General features: G+C 38.0%; 1 protein-coding gene across 4 annotated transcripts in view; it reads left to right on the forward strand.

Moving 5' to 3' along the window:
- LOC130918844 (complement factor H-like) overlaps nucleotides 1-26,686 on the forward strand; it is a 54,288-nt gene that overhangs the window by 10,803 nt on the left and 16,799 nt on the right. For 3 of the 4 annotated variants that reach the window (XM_057840977.1, XM_057840980.1, XM_057840979.1), the window contains exons 9-14: nucleotides 4,913-5,077; nucleotides 10,057-10,224; nucleotides 10,327-10,485; nucleotides 14,420-14,608; nucleotides 14,685-14,870; nucleotides 15,329-15,499. In XM_057840977.1, the coding sequence (XP_057696960.1) occupies nucleotides 4,913-5,077; nucleotides 10,057-10,224; nucleotides 10,327-10,485; nucleotides 14,420-14,608; nucleotides 14,685-14,870; nucleotides 15,329-15,499 (1,038 nt within the window). The remainder of the gene's footprint in view (nucleotides 1-4,912; nucleotides 5,078-10,056; nucleotides 10,225-10,326; nucleotides 10,486-14,419; nucleotides 14,609-14,684; nucleotides 14,871-15,328; nucleotides 15,500-26,686) is intronic. The other variant, XM_057840978.1, reaches the window with a different exon arrangement.

Genomic DNA, 26,686 nt, shown 5'->3' on the forward strand with positions numbered 1-26,686 from the left:
ACAAGCGACAGAACAACTTCAACTGAAGTTATGGAAAACATGCCTATACTAGTAGTGCAAACATCAGTTTTTTGTTCAAGTAAAAGTGTAAATTGCCAATAAGTCACTGATTCTGTCCTCAATGTGCGTGTGTGGGTACACAAATTGACAGATCGTGACATCAGGCTCTAAAGAGTTGTCAGATGCTGGAGTAAAGTTGAATTGGCTTTATTGTGATCATCTTTCTCTTGACAGGAACACTGATAGTTTTTTTGTAAAACTAAAAACAAGATACCATTCTTTCAATAATATGAAATAAAGTCACAAATAAAGCAAAGTATTCACTATTTGTCAATTTGAATAGCAACTGGTAGAACAGCTTGCAAACAATGAAATAATGTAACCATATTTAAGCACGATTGCAAACAAAACAAAATATACACATCTCCAGTTTACTACACAATGCTCATGAATATATAACAGAGGAAGAATATAACTTACAAACGATGCTTGTATCAGGCACAAATAATGTGAAATTGTCAATTTCAGATACGAATCCTAAGGTAGACATTTATAATATTACCCAAAATAAGGAGAGAAGGCACTCAATTTAGTTGAAACACTTGCAAGGAGAAGGAGGGGAAACTATACTACAATGCAATACTAGACTACAAAATAAAGCTTCCACAATCGTTCTGACTAGCCCCTCCTTCACCTCTCTTTTAATTTGGGATAGCTCTCGCAACAAACGGGTGTCTTACCCTCAAAGGGAAAGGGGAAGCAAGCTGGCGACACCCCTTATATTTGTTTGGCTATGTACAGTATGTGCATGTAGGTGGAATTATATACATGTGGAGCACCACATTTCAGCAAAGCAAAGCAGCCTCTTTTGCCTCTGTCCTTGAACAGTTAAGAGGCCTCTTCAAGGCTTCTTCAAGACAAAACATTCCTTCTTTGTGAGCAACAATAAGCAAAAGCATTTCTTCATTGAGAGAAGCAATCGATTAGAGCAAATATATAATAATTATCTCATCAAATACATTTCATGAAGCAGTAGTATTTGTCAAGTAATAAAATGCAATATTATGATTTCTTAAATGTCCCAGACAGTTTAGTTTCTCAATGTCTGTGGCTTGTCCTCTAAGTTGATCTGTGGCCGGTTTAAACTGGTCAGAATGACAATGCAGTTTGATCAAGAGCTAAACATGTCTATAGTTATCAATCACAGAAATGTCTTACTGCAATCAATCATGGAACATACAATTATAGCAATCAATAATTTATTGTGAGCCTTCATTGGTAAAAGCAAATATTTAATAACCATTTAATAATTATATTATCAGAAATGGCAAGAACTCCTATTCACACTTGCTGCAGACGTCTCTTCGTAATGAGCTCGCTTCCACATATGATCATGTCAGCAGAAAGTGCTGGAATGAATTACACCAAGTGCCAGCAGGGTGCGTCAAAATCCAGAAACACAGGCAGGCAATAGGTGGACATGACAGCACTGCCATATGTATATTGTCCCAAAACAGATCATGAAAAACCAATGTCAATATCATCCCATATCGTTTTAAAATTCTTCTACCCAATAATATTGGACAACTCTTATATATCTATATATATTGTATACATAGTAAACAATATCTACCTATATTTATAATTTCATGTATATATCCTACCTGTGGATGAAATTTTAAACCACGTGGTGGATAGGTACGTAGGCACACTAAATGTATTGTGCCGGCTGCTAAAATTACCAAATATTTTCATTCAACAAACACCTTTTCAAAATGTGAAAAAAAAAAAAAAAAAAAAAAATTAAATTAAAAAATGTTATGTCAGTCATACAACCATAACCCACTTCATCACCATTCCTAATTTTGTTAAATGTTGGGTCAGTTTAAACAACACCCACTTGGCAAATATTGACTTCTAAATCACAAGGGGTGCACTGATAAGGAGGAGGGGAGAACACAAAATCAACTAAACTGTGTTCATGAACTAAATAATGACTCATGAACTAATACTTTCGTGCAAAATAGTTAAAATAAGATTGAGGCCTTTAGCTCGCATCACTATAGTGGCAAAATGGGTCACGCTGCACATTTATAACATCTTAATCAGATTATTTTTCTTAAATCTAGTCAAATATTTTTCTCCATCTTTTTCTAAGTGTTAAAGACTAGTTTGTTAACTAGTCTTAACTAGTTGTTAACTAGTTGTTAATGCATCAGATTATTCCACTTACTTTAAGGTGTGTATGACACCAAAAAAACATGTTTATTTCATATTTCACTCGCTGTTTTATGCTCCTGAATGAAATGGACCGCTTGGATGTGTGTGGAAGCGATCGTTTTATATTATTCAATTTTTGAAAATGAGTGACTTCCGGCTTCAGTCTCGGGTTTAGGACGAATGCGAATGTGACATCACCTGGGTCAGCATCTCACAATACAGCATTGCTTTGTAGCATGCAGATGGACTGAGGATTCAACTGATTTTGCGGATTAATTCATTTATTTTTCGCATCACGCCAGCCAAACGGCTGCAGAAAATTGTTGCCGCACCAGGGAGAGGCGTGTGAGCCTTTTCGGGTTTCAAAATGTTTCCGTTCACCACGGATATTGGCCAAAACAAGCCCTATTACTGTGGGACCACTGGACTTACGAGGAAGTGAGTAACCATCGTATTTTGTATTATGTCAAGTACTGAGATCATGACACACGTTTTAAGACGGAGGTGGCTTGAATTTTGTGACTGATTGTCCACCGAGAATATCACTCGGCCGACGACCAGTGGCTTGTTTGCACACCTCCCTCTATACTCAACCCCATCTGAAATTGCAACTTTGTGTTAAAAATTGCCGCAAATACAGCAATTACAGAGTAAACACTACAAACCTTCTTTAAACAAAGGACTATTTACTTATGTTTGATCATGGACAGACATGTAGAAAAGTTCTTCTGAGACACATCCTGCCGGCCAGTTTGTCCGGCGGTACTCTCCAGCTGCTTCCCCGGCGAGCTCTCCTGTCCGTAGCAGGGGAATGAGCTGTAACTTGCTCACCAGCGGGCGGGTTGCCGATCGGCGGAGACAATCGACAACCCCGCCGCCGTGTGTTATGGGCTTATGGCCGGGCTAGTTTTGTGTGATCTTTTGCTTCAAAAAGCGAAAATAAGACTTGGAGACGTCACTCGGTTCGGGTTAGCATGTCGGCTAGCTGTCACGCCTCTTGGTTTGTTTACATTCTCTGAAGCCAGGGCAGGGAAATGAAAAAAGCCTGACTAACTACGGTGGCATAAAATATCGTTCGGGAGCTGCGACAGTAAAGGTGAAGTCGACAGTTTTGACCATTATGGAGTAATTTTGCCATGTCGTACTAAATAAATGCATTTTTATTATTTCATATTCCATTTAGCACAAGACTGTTATTTGTCATGACCATACCCTTTATTTAGAAATTGGGGGAAAAAAATACTTCGATAAAAAAAGAAATATCCTGTAAAACTAATGGAGCAGAGAGACTGAAAAAATGACATTTTGCGGATCCCTTCGTCGCATTTTCATTGTTCGGAATAATTCCCCCTCAATGGGTTGAATTCTAAATCAGATGAAACAATGACCCTCTCGACGTCATCCTCCTGTTGGGGACGCTAGAGCCCTATAATGGTAGGCGTGGTAAACGGCGGCTTAAAGACTAATTTCTCGTCGTCTGCGCTTTGCCAAATTGTTGTATATAGTCGAATTGTCTCAAAATATCATTCTAATTCACATAATATTGCTATTTAATACTTTTTTTATCCTGTCGTACGCACTTTAAGTAAATATTATTATTTACTATTATTCTTACTAAACCCATACATCTCAAAGTTGGTCATTTTTCACCTGAATCAAGAAAATATTGCTTCAAATAATGTTTTGATCAATATCTATTTTTGAATTAAGAACATTTCTGACAAACAAGCTTTTTCAGGATTAAATAATTTATTGCTTAAAATGAGTCTGTTAAACTTATTTTTAGGTAATTTCAAGAACCGTATTTTCCGCACCATAAGGCCCATTGCATTTTAAGGCGCACTTTCAATGAATCGCCTAGTATTTTAAAGCTTTTTTTCATATATAAAGTGCACCACATTACAAGGCGCATTGAACAGACGCTCCAGTAGGGGCTAGGGTTACATCATGCATCCATTAGATGGAGCTGTTGCGGCTCAATATTGATTTATGTATAAGGCTCACTGGATTATAAGGCGCACTGTCGGTTTTTGGGAAAATTGAAGGCTTTTAGGTAAGCCTTATAGTGCAGAAAATGCGGTAATCTAAGTGGGTTAAATTTGGTTGAACACTGACAGATAATTTCACTTATTTCGAGTAGATTTACACTGGGAAAAGAAGGGAATTTAACTAGTTTTAAGATGATGTGTTTTTGCAGTGCACAAAGTCAGAGCCATTAAATCCCCATTACACTCACTGACCAAAACTAGCACAACTTTCACAACCTTAAAACAAAAAAAGTATTTGTGATTACTTGTCATAGAATAATGATATTTGCATCACTTAGAATTGTGCTTTCATGCGGATTCTAAATATATCCATTTTGTTTGCATGCTACTTTATTGTCACAAACTTAAACGGAGGAAGGCTTGTTGATTTGATCTTTGATCCAATATGCCATAAATGGCGTAAATTCCGCAGTGTCTGCGACACTGATGATGAATGATTGATTAAATACTTATTTTTTAAAGATTGCCTGTCCATCTGACGTGTACGTGTAGACTAAAATAAAAATCCCACTGTCCTTGCTTACTACTGTATCCTTTTTTATTCCACTTTTTATTGCATGCATGTATTCCTTGTCAGAGTAGTAGAACATGACTTGAGGCTGAGCAATAACTAATTGCTTCTGTACTATTTTTTTGTTTTCCAGAAATAACATGTGACAGTAAGGATATCCACAGTGCAACCATTGCTAATAATGGCAAGCAAATATACAAAAATTACGAAACAGCCTACTTTACCTGTAAAGATTCTCGTGAACAGTTTGCGCTAACTTGCACAGATAATGGTTGGCACGGAACAGTATATTGCCCAGGTAAGTAACAACACTTGAAAGCTAAGACAACACCTCCATTATAGTCATACTAGTGAAAAGATTTTTTTTGTTGTTGTGGAGAAAAAAAATACATAAAAGCCAGTATTTCCTAGAAATGGCGCCTAGCATGCATTGCAGTGCTACAGACAAAATTCATGTTCTGTGCAAATTATTTCTTCAGTTACTGTTGTAGTTGTTTCTTAATTGCTAGCTTTAGTATTTGGTAACACTTTATTTGACAATGGCACCATAAAACTTTCATAAGACCATCATAATTATGGCATGACACTAACATGACCATTAATGAATGCTTATGACAGATGTCATTTTGTGTTATCTGGCAAATTATCTTACTTTTGAATGAATGTAAAAGATCTGAGCTAGACATAAATGGAGTTAGTGACATAATTTGCCTGATGATACTTAATGACATGTCAGAAGCATTCATTGATGCCCATGTCATGTCATAATTTTTGACGGTCTTATGGCAGTCCTATGACGCCTCCATCAAATAAAGTGTTACTTATTAACCCAAATAAATCCACAAATAAACCGCACTGGACTATTAGCCGCAGGATTCAAAAAAAGGGGAAAACATAGCGGCTTATAATGCAGAAATTATGGTATTTTACTCTATTGATATGTGAGACACAGTGGAGGCAGTGATGAGGAGGCCCATTCAATATTGTGGCAATGTGAAATGCCATCCATGATGCAATATTTATCAGGCTTTTTTTTTTTAATATGAAATAACTATTCACACAACACCTATGTTTTTCCTGCTATTTTATATATCCAACTGAAATTGCTGACAAATCTTGACAATTAGCAGAGGTGCCCAAACATTTTCAGACCACTGTACACTTGATTCAAGAGGCACTGACAATATTCAAGTTAACTAATACAGTGGTACCTCAACATACGAATTTAATTAGTTCCAGGCCCTGGTTTGTACAGTATGTCAAAATGGTCAGATGTTGAGACGCAATTCCCACATATAATTCGATTTATACGTTCCACAGCCCAACAACCTACAATAAATCCTTAATAAATTCTGCGGGTACAATTACACATAGCAAAACAAATACAATATAAATAAATGGGTCTGTCCAATTTAACAAAAATGCATTAAATTATTATGAATAAGAATTTTAAAAAAGCGTTGTCATTGTCACTTTAACTTACTGACCAACAGAGGCCGGAGGAGACAGCGGGTGTGTATGTAGAGGAGCAGAAGTGGGTAGTAACGCATTACATGTACTCCGCTCCATTTACTTGAGTAACCTTTTGAGAAAAATGTACTTCTAAGAGTACTTTTACTAAGCTATGCTTTTTACTTTTACTTGAGTAGATTTCTGAAGAAAAGACGCTACTCTTACTGCGCTACTTTGGGCTACACAAGCGTCGTTACATTTTTCCTCTTTATTCTACATATTAGATACATATATATACTTTTTTTTTTTTTTTTTAATTGCCAGCGATGCCATAAGTAGAGATGTGCCTGGTGTGCGTATTACCGGGGCAGCTTTACCGATTTCACCAATGAGACATCGCAACAATAATCACATGATTCCATTATACCAATCAGACACAAGCTTGCCGTTCTATCGTCAAACCAGCCTGTTCAATCATGCGGTGTCGTTAAAGCACCGTAAAAAATGAAGTATTTTATATAACGCGCTGCCTTCATCATGACTTGAAAGTGCAGATTTTAACCTCTCTCCCAGCTTTTATTTGGTACTGATTGACCACAGAAAACAGGAGATATGATCCTTTTAATTTCAAAACAGTAACTATTAGTACAGCGGCCTCGCTCTCATATTATGAGAGATTGTGCACTTTTTGAGAAAAACATGAAATTTCTACCATAGCTAGTACACACCATAAGGTTTAATTTCAGATGTGGAGGTATTTCTGATTTGACCCCTGAGGCCCAGGAGAGGTCAAATTCAAAATGGCTGCCAGTCCAGCGTGTCTAATGTTCAAAAACACATCATTTTGGAACCAAACAGAGTAGGAAGACACTTAAGGTGTCATTTCCAACAAAGTTGGGGATGCCCATTCATTCGGGGATACTTTTGAGATTGTAAGAATTCAAGAAAATGCATTTAGGTCAAGGTCAGGGTCAGATTATATAGAAATTCTGTGAGAAATCATAGCTGACTTCAGGCAGTTCTACAGCTAAAAATATAACTTGCCCAGATTAACAGAACACATTGTAGGACTCAGCTGAGTGATCTGAACATTTTAAGATATAAAGATGTGTATGAACTGTTAAAATTGTAGGCATGACAGCAGTTTAAAAAAACGTGTTGAAACGGTGAAATGAACTACTGCAAATTGAAAGTTGAATTTCAGAAGGGTGGGTTATTGGCCCAAGTTGCTACAGGTGGATCATTCTTTGTCTGGACTCTACCCTTCGACCTGTTCAGCTTCGTAGAATGTGCCAGGAGTACTAGCCTCCCACCGACATGGCTTTAGGGGTCATGGAGAGACACAAACCGCCCCATCACGATAAGGTAATGATCCATCGGGGAGGTGATTTTTTTTGTTTTTGTTTTTGTTTTAATTGATTTAATTTTTTTATATGTTTTATTTATTTATTTTTTATATCACACAGAAACACAGAGAAGTGACTGGCACAGGGACTGGGAGAAGCTAATAACTATCAAACTATCAACTAACAGCTTAGAAAGCTTAACAGTCTCCGGAACAAAAGCACAGATCCGTGCACTTAAGTGCTGCTTTGGCACATTTACATCGTCCAGTGCACTCTTTAACACAGCGACAGCGGATCAGTTCACAGCATGATTTTGATGCTTCAGGGACAGTGGTCCAGAGTGGCTGCCACTCAGTTCTTTCCTTTGTCCAGCCCCAGTCAGATGGGTCTGGCATCACTGGATCCAGGACCAGTGCCTGGTTCCAACAGTTGGCCTGGTAGCAAGTGCGCTTGATGTGCTCTTTGAGGGCTTCCTGGGTTGGAGGAATATTCTCAAAAGTTCTGGACTTCTGTGTAAAGAGCTGTTTCCTGGCATCATTCACCTCTGTGTTCTCGTTGGTTCGGTCATACATCAGCACTACAAATCGTTCGAGCAGTAACCTTGATTCTTCACTGACATCACTTGGCATAGACAGGAGTTCAAGGAAAGCATCATTGACCTCTGGGAAAGACTTAACCCAAGTCTCCCAGGCAGTCCTCTTTCCTCGTCCAGCGAATGCAGAGACACACCCAGTGAAAGCGTGAAGGACTGGAAGAGCTAGGCACTGTGTGTGATTCATTTTGGCAACAATTTGGTGAACAGCTATGTACCGGAAGCTTGACCCAGCACCAAAGGCAACCCACAGTTCATCAAGAGCTATTTTGTTGAATGAAGCCACAGCCAGTACGACCACATCAGTATCAACAATACGTATGGTCACCTTCTTACAACCCTTCTGCACAGCATCTGCCACATGCAGAAGCAGTCGAGTGTCAGCCTCCTCTTGTGTTTGAGTGCTCCTGGATTGCCGGTCAGTCCAATAGCCCCACCAGAACCTTTCACAATTGCATTGTTCTGCTCATGGGACTGATCAAGTGTAATAGCAGAAAACCTATGGCTGGTTTTGTGCACCACAAAATTGCCAGACTTGAACTCTGCCAGAACACCTGGGTGTTTTTCAGCAAGAGTCATCATATCACGGATGTGTACGGGAAGCGAACGGAGCAATAAATGCTTAGTTAATATGAACAGAAATGACTGCCTGGAGTTATCAACATAGCCAATATGAAACCCAAAAGACACCCAAATTAATATTGTTAAAGGAAAAATATGACTTGATATACAAAAATGGCAGGTTTTTTTTCCCAGCGTTTCAGGTCCCAAGCAGTGACTAAACACCATGCAACCACAAATTTAAAAACTGCTGTCAAATTTACAATTCTAACAGGACATACACATGATATACATCAAACTGTTAACACAATTCTGCTGCTTCTTACACTTTCTGTGTGATTTATAGTTTTTGTGCTGTAGCATTTTGTTTGAACACTGTGCCTCTCATTCAAACCAATGCAACTTTCAAACTGCGCTAACTCAGTTAATTTTCTCGTTTCAACATGTTTTTAAACTAACGTCATGCCTATAATTTTAACAGTTCATACGCATCTGTATATCTTAAAATGTTCAGATGACTCTGCTGAGTCCTACAACGTGTTCTGTTAATCTGGGCAAGTTATATTTTTAGCTGTAGACCTGCCTGAAGTCAGCTATGATTTCTCACAGAATTTCAACATAATCTGACCTTGACCTAAATGCATTTTCTTGAATTCTTACAATCTCAAAAGTATACCCAAATGAATGTGCATCCCTAACTTTGTTGGAAATGACACCTTAAGTGTCTTCCTACTCTGTTTGGTTCCAAAATGATGTGTGTTTGAACATTAGACACGTTGGACTGGCAGCCATTTTGAACTTGACCTCTCCCGGGCCTCAGGGGTCAAATCAGAAATACCTCCACATCTGAAAATAAATCTTATGGTGTGTACTAGCGATGGTAGAAATTTCATGCTTTTCTCAAAAAGTGAACAATCGTTATGCGAAGCTGCTCCACTACTATGAAGGAACTCGCCACAATTCAAACTCGGAACCATTTTCTCCACCAGAGGGCAGTCATGCTCTTTGGATAAATTATGCTTCATTCATGAGATTTTTTTTCTCTTGTCCGAATTTTTTTTGTATTTCTTTGGCTTAATGTGGTTATGTTATGGGTTATTGTACATTATCATTAAACAACAGTTCATATAGATAACTTTGTGCTCAGAAAAAAAATAGTTAAAAAACAAAAATCCAACAAAATTAAAAGCTGTTACAATGGTGCTCATTTCTTGAGTATTCTTATCAACAAATACTTTTTTACTTGTACTTGAGTACATTTTTTGGACACAGGTCAACTTGTCTCAGCAGCTCATTTGACTACGTACTTTGTACAATTTATTTTAGGACACCAATGTAAACGACTTGACCTCAGCAATGCAGAAATTGTCCGCAATAACAGGCCCTATTACGACGAGGGTGACCGTGTCCGATATGCATGTTTGAATGATGCTGATAGACAATTCAGTGTTACTTGTGAATTTGGTGGCTGGACTGGAATTCAGAACTGTTCAGGTAAAGACATGCTCATGTTGGTTAAAAATGTGCTTTCACTCCATTCATTTTGATTACATTTGTTTGTTTGTTTGTTTGTTTGTTTTTTAACTGATGTCACAGCATGTCTACAACCTGATGTGCTTCATGGCTTTGCTGTTGGTCCAGTACATGACACACTCTACTACACGTGCAATGAAGGTTACAAGCTGCCCAGTAATGGGTGGTGGGGTGAAGCGAAATGCTTTGATGGTCTGTGGTCTGGACTGGAACAATGCATTGGTAAGGGTGAACGAACATCTCCCAATGTAACACGCTTATATATCAGTGGTTGTGAAACAATTCACCTAGCAAAAGTATACATGCTATGTTTTACTATTATTGTGAGCTACCATCACGTACTGCAAACTCTGAAGGAAACATCCACAAAAAAACTGCTTAAAAACTGATAAATTAAAAATAAACTTCAACATTTGTTCAATTAAAATTAACTGCATATAAATTAAAAATAAATAAATGTTGGAGAGCTACTCGTTCGAAAAAGGTTAGATGGAAGTGTATTGTACTCAATAGTTGAGGTGTGAGGTGAAGTGTACAAGAAAAAAACTGCATATACAGTATATATGTATATATATATATATATATATATATATATATATATATATATATATATATATATATATATATATATATATATATATATATATACACTGTTGTGGTCAAAAGTTTACATACACTTGTGAAGGACATAATGTCATGGCTCTCTTGAGTCTCCAGTTATTTCTACAACTCTGATTTTTCTCTGGTAGAGTGATTGGAACAGATACAGTGCCTTGCAAAAGTATTCGGCCCCCTTGAACCTTGCAACCTTTCGCCACATTTCAGGCTTCAAACATAAAGATATAAAATTTTAATTTTTTGTCAAGAATCAACAACAAGTGGGACACAATCGTGAAGTGGAACAAAATTTATTGGATAATTTAAACTTTTTTAACAAATAAAAAACTGAAAAGTGGGGCGTGCAATATTATTCGGCCCCATTGCGTTAATACTTTGTAGCGCCACCTTTTGCTCCAATTACAGCTGCAAGTTGCTTGGTGTATGTTTCTATCAGTTTTGCACATCGAGAGACTGACATTCTTGCCCATTCTTCCTTGCAAAACAGCTCGAGCTCAGTGAGGTTGGATGGAGAGTGTTTGTGAACAGCAGTCTTCAGCTCTTTCCACAGATTCTCGATTGGATTCAGGTCTGGACTTTGACTTGGCCATTCTAATACCTGGATACGTTTATTTTTGAACCATTCCAACCATTGTAGATTTGGCTTTATGTTTTGGATCATTGTCCTGTTGGAAGATAAATCTCCGTCCCAGTCTCAGGTCTTGTGCAGATACCAACAGGTTTTCTTCCAGAATGTTCCTGTATTTGGCTGCATCCATCTTCCCGTCAATTTTAACCATCTTCCCTGTCCCTACTGAAGAAAAGCAGGCCCAAACCATGATGCTGTCACCACCATGTTTGACAGTGGGGATGGTGTGTTCAGGGTGATGAGCTGTGTTGCTTTTACGCCAAACATATCGTTTTGCATTGTGGCCAAAAAGTTCAATTTTGGTTTCATCTGACCAGAGCACTTTCTTCCACATGTTTGGTGTGTCTCCCAGGTGGCTTGTGGCAAACTTTAAATGAGACTTTTTATGGATATCTTTGAGAAATGGCTTTCTTCTTGCCACTCGTCCATAAAGGCCAGATTTGTGCAGTGTACGACTGATTGTTGTCCTATGGACAGACTCTCCCACCTCAGCTGTAGATCTCTGCAGTTCATCCAGAGTGATCATGGGCCTCTTGGCTGCATCTCTGATCAGTTTTCTCCTTGTTTGAGAAGAAAGTTTGGAAGGACGGCCGGGTCTTGGTAGATTTGCAGTGGTCTGATGCTCCTTCCATTTCAATATGATGGCTTGCACAGTGCTCCTTGAGATGTTTAAAGCTTGGGAAATCTTTTTGTATCCAAATCCGGCTTTAAACTTCTCCACAACAGTATCTCGGACCTGCCTGGTGTGTTCCTTGGTTTTCATAATGCTCTCTGCACTTTAAACAGAACCCTGAGACTATTACAAAGCAGGTGCATTTATACGGAGACTTGATTACACACAGGTTCTATTTATCATCATCGGTCATTTAGGACAACATTGGATCATTCAGAGATCCTCACTGAACTTCTGGAGTGAGTTTGCTGCACTGAAAGTAAAGGGGCCGAATAATATTGCACGCCCCACTTTTCAGTTTTTTATTTGTTAAAAAAGTTTAAATTATCCAATAAATGTTGTTCCACTTCACGATTGTGTCCCACTTGTTGTTGATTCTTGACAAAAAAATTAAATTTCATATCTTTATGTTTGAAGCCTGAAATGTGGCGAAAGGTTGCAAGATTCAAGGGGGCCGAATACTTTTGCAAGGCACTGTACTTCTTTGTCACAAAAAACATTCATGAAGTTTAGTTCTTTTATGACTTTATTATGGGTGAACAGAAAAAAGTTATCAAATCTGCTGGGTCAAAAATATACATACAGCAGCGCTAATATTTGGTAACATGTCCCTTGGCCATTTTCACTTCAATTAGGCGCTTTTGGTAGCCATCCACAAGCTTCTGGCAAGCTTCTGGTTGAATCTTTGACCACTCCTCTTGACAGAATTGGTGCAGTTTAGTTAAATTTGATGGCTTTCTGACATGGAATTGTTTCTTCAGCATTGTCCACAAGTTCTCAATGGGGTTTAAGTCAGGACTTTGGGAAGGCCATTCAAAAACCTTAATTCTAGCCTATTTTAGCCATTCCATTACCACTTTTGATGTGTGTTTGGGGTCATTGTCCAGTTGGAACACCCAACTGTGCCCAAGACCCAATCTTCGGGCTGATGACGTTAGGTTATCTTGAAGAATTTGAAGGTAATCCTCCTTCTTCATTATCCCATCTACTCTCTGTAAAGCACCAGTTCCACTGGCAGCAAAACAGCCCCACAGCATAATACTACCACCACCGTGCTTGACAGTAGGCATGGTGTACTTGGGGTTTTCTCCTCCAAACATATTGCTGGGCATTGTGGCCAAACAGCTCGATTTTTGTTTCGTCTGACCACAGAACTTTCCTCCAGAATGTCGTATCTTTGTCCATGTGATCAGCAGCAAACTTCAGTCGAGCCTTAAGGTGCCGCTTTTGGAGCAAGGGCTTCCTTCTTGCACGGCATCCTTTCAGTCCATGGAGATGCAAAACACGCTTGACTGTGAACACTGACACCTGTGTTCCAGCAGCTTCTAATTCTTGCCAGATCTGCTTTTTGTGATTCTCGGTCGAATCTTCACCCTCCTGACCAATTTTCTCTCACCAGCAGGTGATAGCTTGCGTTTTCTTCCTGATCGTGGCTGTGACAAAACAGTGCCATGCACTTTATACTTACAAACAGTTGTTTGCACTGTTGCGCTTGGGACCTGCAGCTGCTTTGAAATGGCTGCAAGTGACTTTCCTGACTTGTTCAAGTCAATGATTGTTGAAGTCAATAATCACTCACAAGAAATTGCTAATTTGTGTTGCTGTATGTATATTTTTGACCCAGCAGATTTGATCACTTTTTCTGTTAACACATAATAAAGTTTTAAAAGAACCAAACTTCATGAATGTTTTTTGTGACAAAGAAGTATCTGTTCCAATCACTCTATCGGAGAAAAATCAGAGTTGTAGAAATAACTGGAAACTCAAGAGAGCCATGACATTATGTCCTTCACAAGTGTATGTAAACTTTTGACCACAACTGTATGTATATATATATATATATATATATATATATAAATACTGTATATACATACAGGGTGAGCCAAAAGTAGGTGGACAGTAAATAATAGCACTTATTTAGATATTCGTATACATACAACTATATGAACTAAATTTTATTGCGAAAAATTATTAAAAAAAAAAAAAAAAAAAAGCTTTAAAAAACATTTTCAGTAAACCGCTCGGGTCTATCTAACGTGTCAATCGACCCAGGAAATTGCTTTCAGACATACCCGTTTAAATCCCGGGTTTTAACCAGAGTTCAGAGTATGTCTGGAAGGGGCTTTAGTGTGTCTGCCATCTATATGCAATCTCAAACTTTAGTATCACATTTGGAAGCAGTGTTATATTTATTGCTGTCCTTGTCAATCTACAATTTCAATGTTGTTTTACTGCAGAAACAAATAAGTGTGGGGAAACACCTTTGATTGCAAATGCAAAAATCAAACACCATAAGAATCCAAATGGACATGATGAGAGCCTCCAGATTATTTGCAACGATGGATACCAAAGCCAGATTAACTACATATTGTGCGTGGGAGGAAATTGGGATTTGAATGGATTATCCTCCAACACTATCTGCACACGTGAGTTAACTTCACTTTTATTTTTTTTAAATGATACAAGTAATTGCTGTATAATTGGCAATTTTATGTCCTACAGTCAATTCTGTGACGTGCAGTCCGCCTTCTAAGATTGAGAATGCCCTCATTACAACTTCATATCAGAGAGAATACATGTATGGCTCAAAGGTAACTTTCAAGTGCCGGGAGAACTATATGGTGGAAGGAAAAGATACAATCACATGTCAAAATGGCAAATGGGACATGGTGGACATTAAGTGTATACGTAAGTGAAAGATTATTATGAAAAAAAAGATGGTCTTTTTTAATTAAGTATTTGTTTTGCCGTTTTTAGGATTTCCATTGTCATAGAATGAATATGGCAAATTCCAGCCTCATTCTATTTTTTGTTTTTTCATGCTTGTTTGCATGAATTGTAATTTTGTTATAAAGCTTTTTCTTTATTTTTCTTCAAATATTGGCAGTCAGCTTCAATTTCATTTCTCTATTCTAATTTTTTTCTCATACTATATTTACCAAACGCAGAACTGTCTTGTGCATAGCAGCTAATACCCTGCAAAAAAAATGGTGGCTAGTCAAAAACGCCAAGTGATTTGTAGTTCTGGGAAATCACTAGCCATTGTTATTACGGAGCAAAAAGTTAACATCCTACCTTGACTGCACCACATGTACAGTATAGTACAGTCTAACATCTCTTACTAATGTTATTTTCTTGTATTTTAGCATACTGCTCTAAGCCCAAAAATGTGGAAAGACTCATGACCTTCACTGACAACAAAGAAAAATACATTAATAATGAGGTCATTGAGTATCGCTGTATTCAACCAAGTGAAAAAACCGATGGTTCTGCAACATGTGTAAATGGCACTTGGAGTCAACCAATTCAATGTGGAGGTAAGGAGAAGTGTATAACGATTGACTAATATTGAGTGACTTCAGGGGGATCGACTGATCAGTTAGACTTATCTTGCGGCCAGTATTGACCTGGATGTAGGTAAAGAGGACATGAACGTGGCTGGTGTGAGAGGAGAGGATGCAGAGGACAGGGTTAGATGGAGACAACTGATTCGTTGTGGCGACCCCTGAAGGGAAAGGCCGAAAGGAAAAGAAAAAGATAACCATATCATAATGTGACTAAATTCATAAGCGGAGTTTAAGGGGGGCCCAGGGGCCAGACCCCCTCCCCAGTGGCCTAAAAGTGTCAATGCATGTATTGACTTTCCTATACTAGTATATATAAAAGTTGTGAAGCAATAAAACAAACAACAAAAATGAATGAAATGAACAAAAAAAGATATTTTCATAATGGGTCAAAAAATTTTCGAGCAGATCATGTGACTAGCACCTTGGACGGTCATTTGCTTTGCATATTAGAACCTGATTCGTTACATTATTACAGGTATTATTATTATTATTACTATTATTATATTAATAGTACGATTTTTATTCAGAATGTATTTGTTTTGCTCTAAGTAATTCCTATTTGCAATAATACCACCAGCGTTTGTTCAGGATTTAGTGTAGGTTTTTTATGCTGTGGAACGAATTAATGGAATTACAGTGTATCACAAAAGTGAGTACACCCCTGGCATTTCTGCAGATATTTAAGTATATCTTTTCATGGGACAACACTGACAAAATGACACGTTGACACAATGAGAAGTAGTCTGTGTGCAGCTTTTATAATAGAGTTAATTTTTTTCCCCTCAAAATAACTCAAAATATAGCCATTAATATCTAAACCCCTGGCAACAAAAGTAAGCATGGGAACTACGTACATCCCTAAATGTCCAAATTGAGTACTGCTTGTCATTTTCCCTCCAAAATGTCATGTGACTCGTTACAGGAGTGCTTCCTGTCAGCATTGCTGCAGAGATTGAAGAGTGGGGGTGTTATCCCCACCACCATGTTTGACTGTAGGCATGACACACTTATCTTTGTACTCCTCACCTGGTCGCCACCACACATGCTTGAGACCATCGGAACCAAACAAATCTTCTTCTCATCAGACCATAGGACATGGTTCCAGTAGCCCATGTGCTTTGTTGACATGTCTTCAGCAAACTGTTTGCGGGCTTTCTTGTGTACCGTCTTCAGAAGAGGCTTCCTTCTGGGGTGACAGCCATGCACAATAATTTGATGTAGAGTACGGCTTATGGTCTGAGCACTAACAGGTTGACCCCCCACCTCTTCAATCTCTGCAGCAATGCTGACAGCACTCCTGTAACGAGTCACATGACATTCAAATGACAAGCAGTACTCAATTAGGACATTTAGGGATGTACATAGTTTCCATGCGATGTACTCACTTTTGTTGCCATGGGTTTGGATATTAATGGCTATAGTTTGAGTTACTTTGAGGGGAAAATAAATTAAATCTATTATGTAAGCTCAGGGGTGAAAGTGGGCGGGAACGGTCAGGAACGCAGTTCCGGTATAAGATTCAGGGCCGGAACGCTGTTCCTGCATACAGTGCTTTGATTCCGAAAATATGACGGCAACTGTCAAAACACGATGTAAAAAAAAAAAAAATACAAAGCTGCAACACATGCATTTCATCTCCAAGAAGAAAACAATCTACCAACATCAGATTTACATACACAAGTGTTAACAACAAGCATAATAAAGTGCCTGTGTAGCGTAATCCGCTTCCACCGATATTTACTATTTATTTTATTCCACGGACGGGATGGAGGTTTCCCCAGCTGCTGCAGTTATCTGAGTCGGACGATGACGAGTCACATATATGTACGAATGCACGCAGCAAAGCAAAATGCCTGGACCCATTTATCCGTTCAATTGGCTCACATACTGACATGTGATCACCAGAGATAGTTAGCTCTGATTGATTCAAATGTGCATGTTTTCTGAAACAGCAAAAAAAAAATCTTTAAAAGCAAGGAAAGAGTTAAGGTGGCTTATTTATCATATTTAGTTTTATTTGCTCTGATGGGGAGGTTCAGAACATCTTAGCTGTTAATGTGCACTTTGGAATTATATTTGTTCATTTATGTTAGGCTACTGATAAATTTCCCTATAATTTAAAAAAGTCAATGTTTGCACGATCTTCAAAATATATTCCATTTCACTCTGCATAATATAAATCATTTGTAATTATTTTTCTGAATGTATGTTACTTACAGTATATCTTTATTATTACAAAAAAAAAAACACACACAACCAAAAGTAAATGTTTACATTTATCTTCAATTTTAATATACATCCAATGTTCTTAAGTAGTTAAAATTGAGATTTGGCATTTAGAATGTGAGGAAATGAGGGAAAATAAAAATTAGGAGATGTAGGTTGGGGTTATAGCTGTTTTTGTTCACTTTTATTTTGCAAATCATTGAAAAAATACAATTTTGAATGAAAATCAGTTTTTGTATGTGTTCAAGAAATAACTGACCAAAACAGTTTTCTTTGCATTTCAGTAGTTTTGAACCATTAAAATAAATAAATAAATAAATAAATAAATAAATAGATAAAATTCCTGGCTCCGTGGCGACCTTCACGTCGGGGAGTCCCGGCAAGAAATTCTAACCACTTTCACCCCTGTGTAAGCTGCACACAGACTACTTTTCATTGTGTCAAAGTGTCATTTTGTCAGTGTTGTCCCATGAAAAGATATACTTAAATATCTGCAGAAATGTGAGGGGTGTACTCACTTTTGTGATACACTGTATAATGTATTCTAATGGGAAAATCCTACTCGACATATGACCATTTCGACTCACAAACAAGGTTCTGGAACGGATTACCTTCGTATGTAGAGTTACCACTGTATATTGAAAAATCAAATAATTCTATTTTTCCTATGTGTAATAGTTGATAGAACTCAATAAAAGACGAGGATTGGCCGCCCTTAGTGTGGCAGAGAATTCCAGTACTGTTTTAGCCAACCGAATAGGGTTGTAAGGCTAATATAGAAAAACACAGGTTACAGTGTACATAGATTAGCATTAAAGTGAATAAGTGACTAGCAGCATGTAGGGATGTAGTGGTAATATAACAGAGCGCAACAGTGCGTATATGACAATTTACAGTACTCATACAAGGATGCAGATGGCTGAACTGATATAGTGCAAATGAAAGTTTGTACATAACAATACAAACATGCTATACTGTAACTGCAAATATTGGAAATACTGTACCTGCATTATGAGACATTTTTCAGAGAACATATTACTTAGTGAGATACATGTGGTAACATTGTGGCATTAGCAGTGACATTTCAGTGCAAACATGAGTTGAGTATAATACAAGTATCCCAGATGACACACCATTCCTCATGATATCAATAATACCCATTTTTCTATTCGCCTGGGTTCAAGGTTATCAGTTTTTATATGTTGTGGGTATAATTGACGTCACAAAATGGCTACACTCGTCAGCGGTGTCAATTTATGTGTTTAAACACTTTTTCTCCATTAGCAGGGGTTTAAGAAATTTGCCAATTTTCATACTCAAATACTTTGAGCCACGGTGGTTATTCTATTTTGTCCCCATACTTGTCGCTTAAGTTCTGTAACTGGTTGCATCTAGTTTTGGTGAGCTCAGAGTGTAATCGGTATGGAGCTCAAATCTACAGGCAAGTCATCAATGGTTGGGCCCTCGATTACTTGTCTGAATTGTGTGCCTGTACGTATTTCTGTTAGCTCTTTACAGTCTTCTGACTACACTACTTTGGTCATTCCAAATTCCAAATACAAGTTGTTCAGGGACCGCTCATTTGCTGGTCTAGACCACACAGTTGTGGAACTCACTTCCTGTACAATTAAAATCCATCACTTCATAAAGATTTTTATGACACATCTTAATGTACATTTTCTTTAAAACTAGCATTTGCTTTCTAATATACAGTATATTTATATTTTGGTGTTATATTACTGTTCTTGTTTTATTCTGTGAAGCACCTTTTCCCTAATTAGGCTGTTGAAAGGTGCAATATAGTCTTCATTTGATCCAGCAGGAAAACTTACAGCAGTGGTCAAATAGACAGCAAAATCGGCCGTGTTAAAACAACTCCCATGGGGTTCATTTGAACCCTTTTCTGGTTTTTATATGCAACCACACCAGAGCATGTTAAAATGAATAGTTTTGCAGTGGTGAATAATAACTCCCATGTAGGAGGTAAGATATTCCTATTTCAGTGTTAAATTTAACCCCTTTGGAGAGTTAAAATAAACTCTTTTGGAGAGTTTTTATTTGTTTTTTATTTAAATGATAAGTAAAAAAAAAAAAAAAAAAAAAAAAAAACATTAAAGTAATATTTGAGGTTGTATTATTGTAGTTGCACAGTATTATCTGAAGTATAAATAATAGCCAAATCTGTTGTTGAACATTCTTCAAATGTAAACCATTAGTTTTAAATTATGTCACAATATGGGGTCACTTAGACCCCAAATTTTTGAACGGTAGTGTATATATGTTAAAAAAAAAATTGCTTTTATGTTCCATACTTTTCACACTATAAGGCGCACCTAACTATAAGCCACCACCCACCAAATTTGACACGAAAACAACTTTTGTTGATACAGTGCCTTGCAAAAGTATTCGGCCCCCTTGAATCTTGCAACCTTTCGCCACATTTCAGGCTTCAAACATAAAGATATGAAATTTAATTTTTTTGTCAAGAATCAACAACAAGTGGGACACAATCGTGAAGTGGAACAACATTTATTGGATAATTTAAACTTTTTTAACAAATAAACTGAAAAGTGGGGCGTGCAATATTATTCGGCCCCTTTACTTTCAGTGCAGCAAACTTACTCCAGAAGTTCAGTGAGGATCTCTGAATGATCCAATGTTGTCCTAAATGACCGATGATGATAAATAGAATCCACCTGTGTGTAATCAAGTCTCCGTATAAATGCACCTGCTCTGTGATAGTCTCAGGGTTCTGTTTAAAATGCAGAGAGCATTATGAAAACCAAGGAACACACCAGGCAGGTCCGAGATACTGTTGTGGAGAAGTTTAAAGCCGGATTTGGATACAAAAAGATTTCTCAAGCTTTAAACATCTCAAGGAGCACTGTGCAAGCCATCATATTGAAATGGAAGGAGCATCAGACCACTGCAAATCTACCAAGACCCGGCCGTCATTCCAAACTTTCTTCTCAAACAAGGAGAAAACTGATCAGAGATGCAGCCAAGAGGCCCATGATCACTCTGGATGAACTGCAGAGATCTACAGCTGAGGTGGGAGAGTCTGTCCATAGGACAACAATCAGTCGTACACTGCACAAATCTGGCCTTTATGGAAGAGTGGCAAGAAGAAAGCCATTTCTCAAAGATATCCACAAAAAGTCTCGTTTAAAGTTTGCCACAAGCCACCTGGGAGACACACCAAACATGTGGAAGAAGGTGCTCTGGTCAGATGAAACCAAAATTGAACTTTTTGGCCACAATGCAAAACGATATGTTTGGCGTAAAAGCAACACAGCTCATCACCCTGAACACACCATCCCCACTGTCAAACATGGTGGTGGCAGCATCATGGTTTGGGCCTGCTTTTCTTCAGCAGGGACAGGGAAGATGGTTAAAATTGACGGGAAGATGGATGCAGCCAAATACAGGAACATTCTGGAAGAAAACCTGTTGGTATCTGCGCAAGACCTTAGACTGGGACGGAGATTTATCTTCCAACAGGACAATGATCCAAAACATAAAGCCAAATCTACAATGGAATGGTTCAAAAATAAATGTATCCAGGTGTTAGAATGGCCAAGTCAAAGTCCAGACCTGAATCCAATCGAGAATCTGTGGAAAGAGCTGAAGACTGCTGTTCACAAACACTCTCCATCCAACCTCACTGAGCTCGAGCTGTTTTGCAAGGAAGAATGGGCAAGAATGTCAGTCTCTCGATGTGCAAAACTGATAGAAACATACCCCAAGCGACTTGCAGCTGTAATTGGAGCAAAAGGTGGCGCTACAAAGTATTAACGCAAGGGGGCCGAATAATATTGCACGCCCCACTTTTCAGTTTTTTATTTGTTAAAAAAGTTTATATTATCCAATAAAATTTGTTCCACTTCACGATTGTGTCCCACTTGTTGTTGATTCTTGAAACAAAAAATTAAAATTTTATATCTTTATGTTTGAAGCCTGAAATGTGGCGAAAGGTTGCAAGGTTCAAGGGGGCCGAATACTTTTGCAAGGCATTGTAGATAAGTCGCACTGGACTATAAACGAAAGCTTTCATCACTGTACATTTACGCGAAAAGATAAATAACCGGTAGCACTTTATTTGGCAGCGGCATCATAAGACCGTCATAAGACCAAATGAACCACCATGAAGCTTTCAACCAATTGGCTACAAAGCTTCATTGCTTCAGGAAGCTTCATTTGGCCATCACTGCTCCCTTGGGGAGCCAGTCAACGTATGCTGCCACCTGCTGTCTGAGAATCTCGTTGGGTATAACCAAAGCTCAGGGATCTCCGAGTCAAAAACAAGTCGGATTCACTTTAACACTGATACTCTTTTCTTAATACTCGACTGTATCACTCAGAAATTCAACCCCAGCACTTCCAATTGATACTCAGCCAGTGTCACATTAAAACCACACTCCTGGAAAAAAAACTGTAACACCCACATTTTAACTCTTAGAGATTTGCTGTGTAAGGCTCATGCCTGAGTTTATCTAAACCAGTGTTAACAGAACTTTTGACCTTTATATATCATAGCTAGCAAGTTAATAGCTAAGCAGATTGCTGTTCAAATGACTTCTCATTTAAGCAGCATGTTTTAAAAAGGTCAAAATTTGATGTTTAATGTTTTCATCTTTATGCTTGAAGCCTCACCAGACTAGGCCAAGACTGGCCTTCGCATATCTTAGAATTTTTCATTTAAATTTGGAGGAATAAATCATATATTGTTCAACATTAAGCTTGTTTCGTTGCAGTATTTCTTTGTGTCCCATTTGGCTCTCCATAGAGGATGAACAATTGAAAGAAATGGAATAAACCCTGTCAATTGGGGGCCAAACCAGCCCAAAACCCAGTCTAAAATGTCACATTCTCTAGATTTAATAATAGGGCATAGGGCCCTGTGTGTTTTAACCTTCAATGTGAACCGCTGGGGTTCGATCTTACCCATGTTAAGAACTACTGTTCTCAGAGGCCTATTCTAACAAGCAATTAGATGTCATTACCAGATGGCATTGCCTCACAGAGAATTGTATTTTACAAGGTCATTATTTTAGTTTGAGTCACAAAACACTGTCAGCATAAATCATGCCGTGTAGCGCAATGTTATTGATTGCATAAATTACATCTAAAATAACTACAATTTACACGAATGCCCACATCATTCAAAGCTATAAGCCAAATGTCTGGAATGCCTGTGGAGCTAAAAAATAAAATAAAAAGGGGGTCAGTGGGAACCTCTGGGTACCTCACGATATGATATGATTTGCGATAAAAGGCTCACGATAACGATCTCACCGTCTATGGCCGTCAGTGGCAGCCAATGCCGGGCAACGAGTTAATTTTGGGATATTTCACATTATTTCCTGCTGATTTTCAGTCACTTCCTTTTCCTTTTGGAGCATTTACGGGTGACTTATTGGTTTTGGGTTACTGAATAGGAATTGAACCTTTTGGACAACAGAGTATCGTGATATATCAGCTTTTGGATATACAGTGATCCCTCGCTGCTTCGCGCTTCAAACTTCGTGCCCGCAGTCCATTGCGAATTTTTTTTTTTTGTCAATTTAAAAAAAAAAATACAGATAAGCTGTCCCGAGCTGATCGCAAAGTCTCACTCACTCACTCACTCACTCACTCACTCACTCACTCACTCACTCACTCACTCACTCACTCACTCACTCACTCACTCACTCACTCACTCACTCACTCACTCACTCACTCACTCACTCACTCACTCTCGCGGCACTGCACTGGAGTTGCTTATTAAAGTTAACAATGTTGACAGATTTTTGTGTTTGAACTTGCCAGAGAAACGGACTTCAAAGCGCCGCATGCGTCAATCATCGTTTAACTTGTTCAACAGTTTCTGTTGCAGCTCATTGTGTGTGAGAGGATTTGAGTAGACTCACTCTTTGAAGTGTTGCGAGTTCTGCCTTGGAACAGACAGGCTCTGTGTGCGTATGCACGGGTAGGGGGATAAGGAAGCGCGCGCTGGAATGAATGTGTGTGTGTGGTGAAGTTCGAGGCAGCCGGACGTGTTGTGTTCGTGGCAGTAAACGCCACATGAAACTGATCCTGAGCAGTTTGTAATTTCCACATGTCACTTCAAGAGTCACAGCCAAGGGAGGTAACAAAAACATTCAAAAGAGCTAAGTATTTTTCTACTACAGTACTTTATTCTTGTTTAAAAATAATTCCAAGAGATAGTAACATATTTCAAACTTATCATAATTATTACATTTGAAGTGCTTAAAAGCCATTTACTAAAATTAAAAATATATATACAGTACATAATATTTGTTTTAATTATGCTTTGGGAAAAATAAGTGAAAAAATATGTCCTATATGTATCTCTTTCCAAACCCGAAATCTGAATAAATACATTGAACTCACACACACACACACACACACACACACACAAAATATGTATATATGTGTATATATGTATACATATATATGTATATATGTGTATACATATATATATGTATACATATATATGTATAAATATATACATACATACATATATGTATACATATATACATACATACACATATATATGTATACATATATACATACATACATATATATGTATACATATATACATACGTACATATATATATATGTATACATATATACATACATACATGTATACATATATATATACATATATATGTATATATATATATATATATATATATATATATATATATTTTTTTTTTTTTTTTTTTTTTTTTGGGAGTTGGGGGCAGGGGGTTTGGGCGGGGTGCAATACTTCGCGGTTTTTCATATATCGCGGCGAGTTCTGGTCACCATTAACCACGAAAAACAAGGGATCACTGTATAGTCAGAACTCTACAATCTATTTTACATAGAATCTATCATGACTCCAAATTACTGGTCTTCCAGAAATAAATTTAAAGGTTACATACTGTAAATGTATGGTTTATGTCAATCCATTGCAGTTTTAAGATTCTCAACACAGAATCTTTCCTCCACAGCTTCTACGAAAGGAGATGCTGAAGGGCCAAGGGGAATCTGACCCCCCCCAAATTATGCAAGGAATCTTTTGTTGTTGTTCTGGGGATTTTGTTGCTTTGTTTTGTTGTTGGAGCATGGGGATCGCTGCCAAGCAATATTATCTGAATGTTGAACAGTGACACTGCGATCAAATTTCACTATTTGGATGCAATGAATAATAAAATGTCAGAAAATGCTGCAGAGGTATTGTTGTCGTTTTTACCAGCAGATTTTATCATACCACCTGGAGCCAAAGCATGTGTCAAAATGTGTCGATTATGATATAACTTGTGGGGCGGGGTGACTATTTGACCTCTGTTGCTGATTCTAGCCGATTGAGAAAAACTGACAAATCTTAACAAAAACATAAAAGATGTTTTTTTTTTGTATTATCATTATTTCGTTTGTATGAGCTGGTGTTGGGTGATGTGGCACATACATGATTAACAGAAATTCAAAGAAGTACAGTGGTATGAAAAATTATCTGAACCTTTTGGAATTTCATTTCTGCATAAAATCACCATCAAAAGTGATCTGATCTTTGTCAAAATCGCATAGACGTAATAACCCAAACATTTATAGGTTTTCATGTTTTAATGAGGATAGCAAGCAAACAATGACAGAAGGGGGAAAATAAGTAAGTGAACCCTCTGCCTAAGAAACCAATTTCTACCAAACAATTTAAGTCAGATGTGTGCCCAATCACTGATGAGGGGTTTAAAGCTGCCCTGCCCACTATAAAACACACACCTGGAAAGGATTGTCTTGATGAGAATGACTGTCTGATGTGCATCATGGCTCGGTCAAAAGAGCTGTCTGAAGACCTTTGATCAAGGATTCATTCATTCATTTTCCATGCCGCTTTTTCCTCACGAGGGTCGCGGAGGTGCTGGAGCCCATCTCAGCTAACTATGGGCAGTAGGCAGGGGACACCCTGAACTGGTTGCCAGCCAATCGCAGGGCACTGATCAAGGATTGTTGTTGTATAAAGCTGGGAAAGGATACAAAACCATCTGTTAAAGTTTGAATGTTGATCAATCTACAGTAAGAGAAGTTTTCTACAAATGGAGAGAGTTTGGCACTGTTGCTTCTCTCCCAAGGAGTGGCCGTCCACCAAAGATGACGCCAAAGTTCAGCGCAGAATACTCAAAGAGATAAAAAAAGAATCCTACAGTGTCTGCTAAAGACTTACAGAAATCACTGGCACAGTCCAATATCTCTGTGCACATATCAACTATATGTAAAACTATGGAAGCAAGAATAGTGTTGCTCGTTTAAGGTTAGCAAAAAGGGAACTTGGACATTCCACAGAAGTTTTCACAAAATATTTTGTGGACTTATAAAAACAAAGTTGAATTTTTTGGGAGTAACACACAACGCCATGTGTGGAGGAAAAATGCAACAGCTCACTAATATCAACACCTCATCCCCACCGTGAAGCATGGTAGAGGGAGCATCATGATTTGGGACTGTTTTCAGGGCCTGGACAACTTGCAATCATTAATGGACGAATGAATTCAAAAGTTTATCAGGATGTTTTGCAGGAAAACCTGAAGCCGTCTGTCAGACAGTTGAAGCTAAAAAGAGGATGGGTGCTGCAACAAGACAATGATTTCAAAACACAGAAGTAAATCAATTTCAGAATGCTTTCAGAAGAACAAAATAGACTTTCTGGAGTGGCAAAGTCAAAGTCCAGACTTGAATCCCATTGAAATGATGTGGCATGACCTAAAGACAGCAATTCATGCCAGACATCCCGGGAATCTGACTGAACTACAACAGTTTTGTAAAGAAGAATGGGCCGAGATTAGTCCTGATCGATGTGCCAGACTGATATGCAGCTACAGAAAGCGTCTGGTTGAAGTTATTGCTGTCAAAGGGGGGGCCACAAAATATTAAATGTGATGGTTCACT

The sequence above is a fragment of the Corythoichthys intestinalis genome, chromosome 7 (assembly GCF_030265065.1).
Source record: "Corythoichthys intestinalis isolate RoL2023-P3 chromosome 7, ASM3026506v1, whole genome shotgun sequence".
NCBI lineage: Eukaryota > Metazoa > Chordata > Actinopteri > Syngnathiformes > Syngnathidae > Corythoichthys > Corythoichthys intestinalis.